Source organism: Mustela erminea, chromosome 6 (assembly GCF_009829155.1).
Source record: "Mustela erminea isolate mMusErm1 chromosome 6, mMusErm1.Pri, whole genome shotgun sequence".
Classification (NCBI taxonomy): domain Eukaryota; kingdom Metazoa; phylum Chordata; class Mammalia; order Carnivora; family Mustelidae; genus Mustela; species Mustela erminea.
The window spans coordinates 48,580,598-48,591,750 of NC_045619.1; the positions used below are offsets into that span (position 1 = coordinate 48,580,598).

The 11,153-nt window shown below is 39.3% G+C and overlaps 1 protein-coding gene across 1 annotated transcript; it reads left to right on the forward strand.

The window, feature by feature from the left end:
- The first annotated feature begins 2,957 nt into the window (after positions 1 to 2,957).
- On the forward strand, positions 2,958 to 5,032 carry LOC116593185 (AP-1 complex subunit sigma-2-like). Its single transcript, XM_032347109.1, is given in 2 exon segments — positions 2,958 to 3,163; positions 3,166 to 5,032. Coding segments are annotated over 2 exon segments (420 nt in total). The 5' UTR covers positions 2,958 to 2,997; the 3' UTR covers positions 3,420 to 5,032.
- Positions 5,033 to 11,153: the final 6,121 nt, after the last annotated feature.

Sequence of the window (11,153 nt, forward strand, 5' to 3'; positions counted from 1 at the left end):
CTTCTATTAGGGTAGTGTATTAATTGGCTGGGGCTACCATAACAAAGCCCCGCAGCCTGGGTGCTTCAACAACAGAAATTTATTTTCTCATCCTTCTGGAAGCTGGAAGCCAGACATCAAGGTGTCAGGAAGGTTGGTTTTGCCTCGGGCTCCCTCCTTGACTTGCAGATGGCCTCTATGTATGTCTGTGTCTTAATGCCCCTCTTCTTATGAAGACACAGTCTTACTGGATTAGGGCCTACCCAGAGGACTTCATTTTAACTAGGTTACATCTTTGCAGACCCTATCTCCAAATAGCATCCAACCTATTCTAGGGTTAGGATTTCAACAAATGAGTTTTGGGGGGTGGGGACAACATTCAGCTCTTAATAGATATCCTGGGAAAGTCTTGCTGAGAAAGTGGTATTTGAATCAGATCTTGAAAGATTTGAAAGAGCTGGCCGTGCAGATATCTGGGGGGAAACACATTTCTGGCAGAGGGAACAGCAAGTACAAAGGCCTTGGATAAAGGTGTGCTTGTGAGTTGGAAGAGCAACAAGGAGGTTTTGTGGCTAGATCAGGAGAGCAGGGGGACAGCAGTAGGAGAAAAGGACCAAAAGGTGAGGGCAATGGGCAAAATCAGGTAGGACTTTAGGCCACTGAAAGGCCTTTGGCTTTTACTCTGAATGTGAGGGGAAGTCTTTAAGGGAGCAATCATGTTGCTAGTGGTCTGCAAGTTCAGGTTCAAATGCATTGCTCAGTCCGAGTAAATTCTATCAGGTGTTTGTGCTGTTTGCTGCAGGGCCCTAGGACTGAAGAGACAGACCAATAATTAATCCGTCTTGATGGAAAAGGGACATCTATTTCTAGGACTTTCACAGTATGATTTCTAAACTCTGTCTCCATTCTTGCTATTATTACTGCAAACCTTGTTTTTAACGCACTTTGAAAATGAGGTAGAAAAGCTGTTTTTAAGTCATATGTGCTTTGAAAAGACTTTGGAGGATGCCTGTATTTCTGCCTTGTGCTTCCTTCTTCTCCCTTTTCTTTAGCTTCTTCCCTGGGCTCAGGAAGGGGACAGCAGCAGACATCTGCTTTCTGTCATCCTTTGTGGTAGGATATGATAATCTGCTTCTAATTTTTGGTTTTTAAATTTTTTTTAATTTTTTAAAAGATTTTATTTATTTGAGAGAGCTCAAGTGAGTCCACAAGTAGGCAGAATGGCAGGCAGAGGGAGAGGGAGAAGCAGGCTCCCGCTGAGCCGGGAGCCTGACGCGGGGCTCGATCCCAAGACCCTGGGATCATGACCCCAGCTGAAGGTAGACGCTTGGCCAACTGAGTCACCCAGGCGCCCCGATTTTTGATTTTTTAAATTGTGGTTAGGATATCATGTTCTTTGCAGGATTTATGGATGAGGCACGTTCAGTTGCCAGAGAATGAATGGCCAATATGGATGGTAACATTGTGTCAAATCTGCAAATGATAAGATAGCCAAAAATCTACAGAGCTATGTAGAAGATTGATACTGAAAAACAGTTATTGCTTTGTCTAATAATGATTTTTTAATTTTTAATTTTTAATAAACATATAATATATTTTTATCCCCAGGGGTACAGGTCTGTGAATCGCCAGGTTTACACACTTCACAGCACTCACCAAAGCACATACCCTCCCCAATGTCCATAACCCCACCCCCCTTCTCCCAACCCCCCTCCCCCCAGCAACTCTCAGTTTGTTTTGTTAGATTAAGAGTCACTTATGGTTTGTCTCCCTCCCAATCCCATCTTGTTTCATTTATTCTTCTCCTACCCACTTAAGCCCCCATGTTGCATCACCATTTTCTCATATCAGGGAGATCATATGATAGTTGTCTTTCTCTGCTTGACTTATTTCGCTAAGCATGATACACTCTAGTTCCATCCACATTGTCGCAAATGGCAAGATTTCATTTCTTTTGATGGCTGCATAGTATTCCATTGTGTCCAATAATGTTTTAATAGTAGGTTTATTTTTATATTTCCCTTCAGAAGACCTTGGAGTCATACATAAATCCTGTTTGCTTATAAACCCAGAGGCAAAATTGTCCATTGGAAATACCATTGGGTTTGTTTCTCAAAAACAAGGGTCAAGGCTAGGTTTTCTCCTTTCTGGTTCTGTGCCTTCGAGAAAGTCATTTTACCTTTTTCCATCTCAGGTCTCCCACCTGCAAACTGGAAAAAACAAGACCTTTTTCACCTCTCAGAATATTGGGAAGAAACGTAAAGGAATACTTTGTGATGTTTAGTACAAAGTTAGATATTTTTATAATGTAAATGCAAAGGCTATCAAATACCACAAACAATTGTTTTTCTCTTCCTTACTTTTTGCTTCTTGATCCTTTTTCCTCAGATCACCTTCCCACCCATTGTTGTCTGTAGTGTCCATCACAACCTCCGGCATGCCTTGTGTCCTATTCTCCAGTGTGGTTGGAGGTTGCACAGGCAGTGAGAACAGAGGGCTTTGGGGTCTTGTGAACATGGATGAAATCCCCTGCCTCTTTGATCTAAGGATCACTTGGCTATATGATTAAACTTCCTTGGATTCTGTAAAATGGAGCAATAACAGATGCTCTAAAATTACCTACATTTTCAAATATAATGAGAAGTATTTAACTATCACCTCTATTTTAGGATATGAAAGTAGCCTCCTCCCAACCAGCCTATGGAATATTAAGGGGCCACAAATGACTGTCAAGGCCTCTCTTAACTCCATGAATTCTAGGTTCAGTAGAAAAACAAGTAGCCTGGGCATGATTTCACCTCTTTAAGAAAGCATTCAGATGGATCTAAATATGTTTTAAAAATTGGATGAGGTAGGATTGTTTTCCCCTTAAAAATGTTTTTCTGGGGCCGCCTAAGCCTTCCCTCCGCTAACTGGGTCCCCTCCCCACAGCAACACGGCTTCTCTTCCTCAGCCTGGGGACAGAGGCTTCCCCTCAGCCGCTACCGCCGCCGCCGGCAGAGCTCAGCCGCGCCCGCCATGCAGTTTATGTTGCTTTTTAGTCGTCAGGGAAAGCTTCGCCTGCAGAAATGGTATGTCCCACTATCAGACAAAGAGAAGAAAAAGATTACAAGAGAACTTGTTCAAACCGTTTTAGCACGGAAACCTAAAATGTGCAGCTTTCTTGAGTGGCGAGATCTGAAGATTGTTACAAAAGATATGCTAGTCTGTATTTTTGCTGTGCAATCGAGGATCAGGACAATGAGCTAATTACCCTGGAAATAATTCATCGTTACGTGGAATTACTTGACAAGTACTTTGGCAGTGTGTGTGAACTTGATATCATCTTTAATTTTGAGAAGGCTTATTTTATTTTGGATGAGTTTCTTTTGGGAGGGGAAGTTCAGGAAACATCCAAGAAAAATGTCCTTAAAGCAATTGAGCAGGCTGATCTACTGTAGGAGGAAGCTGAAACCCCACGTAGTGTTCTTGAAGAAATTGGACTGACATAACTCTCCTCCCTTGTTGATGACTTCTTGTGGCATTTCACACACTGTAGATGGTCACTGCCTTCATGTCCATGTTAGCTAATGGTATAAGATGACGTCTTGTCAGTATTACTGTTTTGCTAAGCTGCTTCATTCAGGCCTACACAAATTTTGTTTTTTAAAGGGAATTTTTGGTTAATCAAGTGATAACTTAAGGGATTTAAATAGAAATTAGAACGATGCAGAAAAAGAAAGGTACCTTTTCTGGATATTTTAAAGTTTATAGATCTGTTTCTCCCAATCGAATCATGTTATCTATGAGAACGACAGAATCAGGCAATTTACATTCATTAATTACCGTCTTTGGCAAAGGAAACTGTTAAATTATAATATGCAACCTGGCTTTATGAAACCAAAGACTGGTGTGTAGCATTTCAGCATATCTGAGAATAAAGGGAATCGATACTCACATATCAAATGAATTAAAATTTAACTGTTTATATTGAGACTTCAGAAAAAAACCAAATTTATACCAAAGACCCTTATGGGAAACTACATACTTAAAGGGAATACACAAATGACTAAATTGAAATGATGCGTTTTACGCTAAAAATTATTTCTCCAGCATTCCAAACCGGGGTCGAGGAACAGAGATCAACTGTTTAATAGTGAGCACGTTACTTTTAAGGCCACGGAACGTTCAACTCCTGAGACAGATTTTTTTCGTGGTCATAACGATTTAGTGACTTAGACAGCTTTTGAGGCCCCCAAATAAAAACCGAAACATTGACTTACCAGAATTCTTCACAACAGTATCTGTGAAGAGAAGAACACATTATCTGTAGATAAGTTATTTTCTGTAAGATAAGTTAAGTGTAAGATAAGTGTTGCTTAAGTCATGGTTTCAAGCACGACTTGTTCCTCCTGGGGTGCTTGTTATGGCCAAGTTTATTTTGCTCTCCTCCACTTACAAGTGCTGCAAACTTGAGGGCAGCTTCCTTCCCTTCCATGGCAATGCCTAGTTATCAGAAATCTTATAAAAGCAGACACCACATTTCATGTAAAAGTGAGAGTCGAATGAGGTCAAATGACATTAGTGGGCCCTGTTATTTTTTAAGGCTATACAGTTGTTTCAGTGTCAACTTTTATACATACTTCTGTGTATGTAGACACGTCTTCACGGTTTACACTTTTCATTTGTATCTGCTGGGCTGGATTAAGCTTTGTTGTGATTGTGACCAATACACATATTCAGGCCGTGTTAGCTCTGTCTTATCACATCACTGATTAGTTGTAATAAATGTTCGACGTATACCACTGGAGTGTGTTTTTATCTTTCTCTTTGCAAAAGTTTGTCAAGCTATGGGGAGCTGCTGAAAGAATTTTAAATTTTTCTCAGTAAAATGTCAAAAATTCACCTCCACGTGAAGGTGGATGCTAAAAGCACACATAAGACAAATGATGGAAGATGTAAGTTTTTATGTACTTCGAGCTCACTAAAGAATAATGTGGCTTCCACGCTGAGAGCTTATCTACACATTTATTTTCAATCAATAAATGCCGCTTTTAAAACCTTAAAAAAAAAAATGTTTTTCTGGGGGCACCTGGGTGGCTCAGTGGATTAAGCCTCTGTCTTCAGGTCAGGCCATGATCTCAGGGTCCTGGGATCAAGCCCTGCATTGGGTTCTCTGCTCAGCGGGGAGCCTGCTTCCCTCACTTCTCTGCCTGCCTCTGCCTATTTGTGGTCTCTCTCTCTCTGTCAGATAAACAAATAAATCTTAAAATATTGTTTTTCTGGAACTACTGAAATGTTCACATTTGCAATACAGTTAAAAAAAAATTCCTTCTGGATTGAATAAGAAGGAAAGGAGCATGACATCAGACAAGACTTGGTGAGCTATGACTCAGAGATAGCTTCTTTCCCTCCTGCTGTTTCAGCAGCTGGGCTCTCCTTCCTTCTCTTTCTTTCTTTCTTTCTTTCTTTCTTTCTTTCTTTCTTTCCCTCATCTTCCTTTCCTTTCTTTTCCTACCCTTCCTATTTTTCTTTTATTGAGGTGAAAGTCACGTAAAAATGAGCAATTCATTTGCATTGAGTACATTCGTAATGTTGTGCAACCACCACTTCTATCCAGTTCCAAACCTGGATTACTCCCAAAAGGAGCCCAGCAATGACTCCTTATTCCCCCTTCTCTCAGCCCTGGCAACCATCAAACTGTTCTATGTCTTCAAGTATTTACCCATTCTGGATGTTTCCCAGAAGTGAAATCATACACTATGTGACCTTTTGTGTTCAGGGTCTTTTATGCAGCGTATAGTTTTCGAGTTTATCCATAGTGTAGCATGTCAGTACTTCATTCCTTTTTATGACTCACATTCTGTTGTATGGATATCTTACACCTGGATTATCCATTCATTCCTTCACAGATATTTGGGTCCTGTTTTCTTTTTAAAGATCCTAGGCCATGGGCACCTGGGTGGCTCAGTTGGTTAAGTGATTGCCTTCAGCTCAGGTCATGATCCTGGGATCCTGGGATTGAGTCCCACATCAGGCTTTCCCTGCTCTGTGGGAAAGTACTTCTCCCTCTCCCTCTGCCTGCCACTCCCCCTGCTTGTGCTCTCTCTATGTTAAATAAATAAATAAATAAATAAATAAATAAATAAAATCTTTAAAAAAATAAAGAACCTAGGTCAGATGATGTACCTCCTTTGTGCAAATCTTCCATATGACCAAGAGTGGAAGCTGAAGTCCCACTAATGGCTTTAAAGTCTCTAACCCGTGTCCACGTTTCCTCTTAGATGTCACATTCTTCCACCCCCCTCACTTGCTCTGCTTTGATCACACAGGCTTCCTAGCTGTACACCGAGTACACTAACCATGCACCTTCCCTAAGGTCTTTGCATTGACTGTAACTTGTGACTGAATAAGTATCCCCATGACTAACTCCTTTACTTCATTCTACTGTTGCTTAAATGCTACCTTTCCATTGAACCCTCTGTGATCATCCTGTTTACAGCCCATCCCCATCTGAGCCCCAACATCATCCTTATTTCATCCCATTTTCTCCAAAGCATCTATCATTTTCTAACTGTGTATAACTCATTTATAACTTACATAAGTTTTACGTAAGTGTTTACATATTTTCTGTCCTCTCCTTCCTCCACTACCACAAGAATGCTGTATGAAATCAGTGATCTTCTGTTTTGTTTATTGATGCATCCTAAGCCCCATTAAGCCTGGGAAATAATAACAAGCGCTCAAACAATATTTGGTGACTGAATGGATTAATGATGCAAGGGAAAAACCTGTAGAGTTCAAGCCACCTAGCACAGGGCAAGGGACACGGGCTGATTCTCTCAGAGGATTTTCATGCACTTTTCCTCTTCATGATGTTCCATGAGTCCAGCTTCCATGTCCATTTTCTTTCCCATCCAGATCATTTACAGCACTCTTCATTCTTTCTCTAGCCTGGTCTCATCCATCCTTCTGATGATATAAACACAAGATAAACATTTTTCCTGGTGGAACTGATAGAGAGGGACCAGCCTTTTCTGAAAGGACAAAATCAAGATATCACCATATTAAGTATTTTGATCAATTTATGACTATTTCTTATCTATATCTTCTGGCTCTATCCTAGAAAAGTCCTATTGGGATTTCAGAGCTGTTTATGGAACGACTGATTTTAAATATATCCACTTCTTATTTTTAACTATATGGATTTTAGGATTTATAATCCTAAGGAATTTCTCCAATCACTGAGGTCATTAAAGAAATTTAAGATACCATACATTCAAAATTGTTCCATTATTTTATTTATCACTAAGAGGAAAAAGTGCTGATAATTAAACTATTATGTGATGCTTTCTTCTCCTCCTCCTCTTCCTCCTTCTTCTTGAGATTTTAGTACTCCTTTATCAGTATGTGATAGAATAAATGACAAAATATCAATAAGCATATAGAAAATTTGAGTGACACTCTTCATCAACTTGACTGATATATTTAGGTGATCCCATAACCGAAGAATACACATTTACAAGTACACATTGAACATTCACCAAGATATATCCTGTGTTATTAAGCTATATATAAAACTAAGAAATAATACCATTTACAAGAAAATCAAAATGTAAACTACTTAGGAATAAATAAATTTTAAAAATGTGCAAAACCTATATAATGAAAACTACAAAATATTTTTCTTTATCTTTTTAAATGTTTTTTATTTTTTAATTTTTAAATTAACATGTAATGTATTATTTGTTTCAGGGATACAGGTCTGTGATTCATCAGTCTTACACAATTCACAGCACTCACCATAGCGCATACCCTCCTCAGTGTCCATCACCCAGCCACCCCCTCCCTCCCAGCCCCCTCCACTCTAGCAACCCTCAGTTTATTTCCTGAGATTAAGAGTCTCTTGTTGTTTTGTCTCCCTCTCTCTTTCATCCACCCCATTTTATTTTTTCCTCTCTTCCCCCATGATCCTCTGCCTTGAAAACTATACAATATTATAGAAAGAAATTAAATATCTAAAAAATGGAGTGGTAAATTGTTCATGGATCGGAAGTCTCTATTTTATCATTATGTCTTCCTCTTTAAGTTGATCTCTAAAGTTATGACCATCCAGTCAGGGTTCCAGTTTACAAGCTGGTTATAAAGTTAATGTGAAATTCAAAGGCTATAGAAGAGTCAAAATGATCCTGAAAAAGAACAATATTGGAGGACTTCACTATCTGTTTTCAAGAATTAATAAGAAGCTCCACAGTCATCAAGATGGTGTAATATTGGTGTAAATAGATCAATGAAACACAATAGAATTCAGAAATAGACTCACACATATACAGTAATTGATTTTCATTAAAGTTGAAAAGAAGATTCAATGGGGGAAAATAAGTCATGTCAACAAATCTGACTAGAACAAGTAGGTATCTATATGAAAAAAATGTCATTGTATATTACATTCATAGTACATATTTATGACAAATTACAATTTTGAGTCTCTGTTATACATACCCCACGAAATAAATTATGCATGCAACTGCTCTATAAGCTCTCTCAAATCTCAGGAGTCACATTTATTCAGTGTGCATTATTAAAGAGTTGCAATTGCACCGAGGACACAAGGGCATCATTTAGAAAATAGTTTGAAGCTTTAAATACTATTTTATTTTCTGGGGGAATGTAAGAATGACTTTCTATTTTTATTTATTGTTTTAAATTCAAATTCAATTAAGTAACATATAGTGTATTATAGGTTTCAGAGGTAGACTTCAGTGATTCATCAGTCTTTGCCTTCTTACCATTTAGCACTTGGTTGTGGCCCTGCAAGAAAATACGTAGTTTTAGTCATTCTTCCAAAGATAAATATTTGTTTCTCCAACAGCAGATTTGCATCCCACTGCTGTTCTGTGCCTTTCTGTGAACACAGTAACTTTTATTTCATTGCTGAATCATAGTGCAGTCTTTCTAAAGATATTTGAAAGGCCATGAAAAATGCATGTAGTAACAGCCATACACACAATTCCAAGGAGGAACATGATGGGAAGGAGGCACTACTGCACCAGGGGCTGACTTGGTGATGTCATCATGAGTCTCTACGGATCATAAAACAGATTGTAATTTCAGAGCTATTAAAATGTGGGGGGAAAAATCCAAACCACAAATGTGTCTTAGAGTCAACAAAATGGTTTAGTAATTTGGGAATCCCAATTGGTTTTTTTGGTTTTGTTTTGTTTTGATTTGTTTTGTTTTCCCCTCCTACAGAGGAACAGACACAAAGTTGCACCACTGAGATCTCCAAGTGAGCTGTGATTCTCCCTTTGCTCATTGGAAATGCTTGACCATCAGAGAAAACAGCTAGAGTTCTCTTGGGTGTGTGGGGGTGGAAATGAATTTTAAGGGATTCAGGGGATGCCGGCATTGAGGAATTGGAGTAGCCAATTGTGCTTTTGGCCAGATCAATTGTTTTCATGTTCTTCCATACATATCTGGGAGTGGCAGTTCTAAAATGCCCACCTAACGGTCCTAGTCTGCTTTCTGGATGTGTGGGGAAACTGACCTCCTCATGCCCACATACTCTTTGAAATATTGCCAGATCATCGTGCACCCTTAACTTTTCTCACTTTCTTCAACCATTTCTCCAAAATTCTGAAAGCTGGTAATAAACTTTAACATTATTCAGTATTTATTGCACATTTACTGCACATACGATGGTCCGAATGTTTATGTCTCCCTCCCTTCTTAGATTCATATGTTGAAACCTAACCCCCAAAGTGATGGCATTAGGTGGGGCCTCTGAGACACGGTTAGGTCACGAGGGCTGCGTCCTCATGAATGGGATTCGAATCTTTATAAGAGAGGCTCCAGAGAGATCCCTTGCCCCTTTTACCTTGTGAGGACACAGAAACAGGTTGACTGCAACCCAGAAGAGAGCCTTCACCAAAGTGTGACCATGCTGACATGTGGATCTAGGACTTCCCAGCCTTCAGAACATTGCTAAATACATTTCTTTGGCTTAGAAGATATCCAGTCTGTGGTATTTTGTTATGGTGACTGAACAGACTGAGACACATTTATTGTTTGAAAAATAGTGATGCTAAGTTACCACTTCCAGAGTGCATCTGTGGCTGGCCTTGTGTGGAGGGTTTTACTGATACTACCCTATTTGTTGCTCATCACAGGCCTGTGAAGTAGGTACAATTATTGCACCATTTGAATGATGACAAAAACTGAAGCTCAGAGAGGATTAGGAACTTTACCGTGGCTATACAACCCGTAGCATAGCTCTCTCTGAGTTTCAAAACCGACTCTTCTTGTAATTAGTAGCCATTTTTATACAGTTCTGCATAAGGAGCTTGTGCAAATGATGTCAAAAAAATACAAACACATGAGCAGAGACTTTGTTTCAAACTGGTGCCCCAAAGACATTATGTACTTATTCTAATGGTTTTTCTGTTACTTGGGACACTTTTGGAACACCCTTTTGGAATTGTCTTTAGGACCTGTGTTCTGAGTATCATCTTTTAATCAATCACGATTCATCCTTCGAGGTCTGATTTGACTGAAGGACCCTAATGAGGCAGATCTACCTACTCGGACTTTGGATGACTATGATCAATGGGACAAGAGTTTTCAGTCATAAGAAAATGACCAGTTTCCTTGTGTCTCTTGTCAACCAAAGCAGAGGCCTCCTTGGGATGTGTGTGATCCTCCTTGGGTCATGACAGTTTGAGAGACATGAGACATTTATGTAAATGCAACTAGCAGGAATTAAAAAATAGAACACACATCGCCTTCATTTATCAATATTAGCAATTTGTGTCACACTTATGTTTCGTTGGTACATACAGGGACCTCAAATTAACTGCTCAAGGCAATGAACAGCTCCTAGAAGTATTTTGTGTGGTCCTTTGAGTGCAACCACACAGTGTGTTAATGGGCTATATAATTAGGGAGATTTTAGGCTTGGTGGCAAAATAAGCAATTCAGTTCCGGTTGTCCTATACCCACCCACTCACGGTGTTTATGTTAATCCCACACCTCCTGAAGGCATCTCGGCTTTTGACTCCTGGTGTTCACACTCTTTTGTCTAAAGGAATTTTGAACAGGCATTTACTCAGTTCAGAAAAACAAAAAAATGACACATCTTATGGTACTTCATGCCCCAGTTCAAACTTAAAGTTTAAGCTTCTCCCAGCTAAAAATAA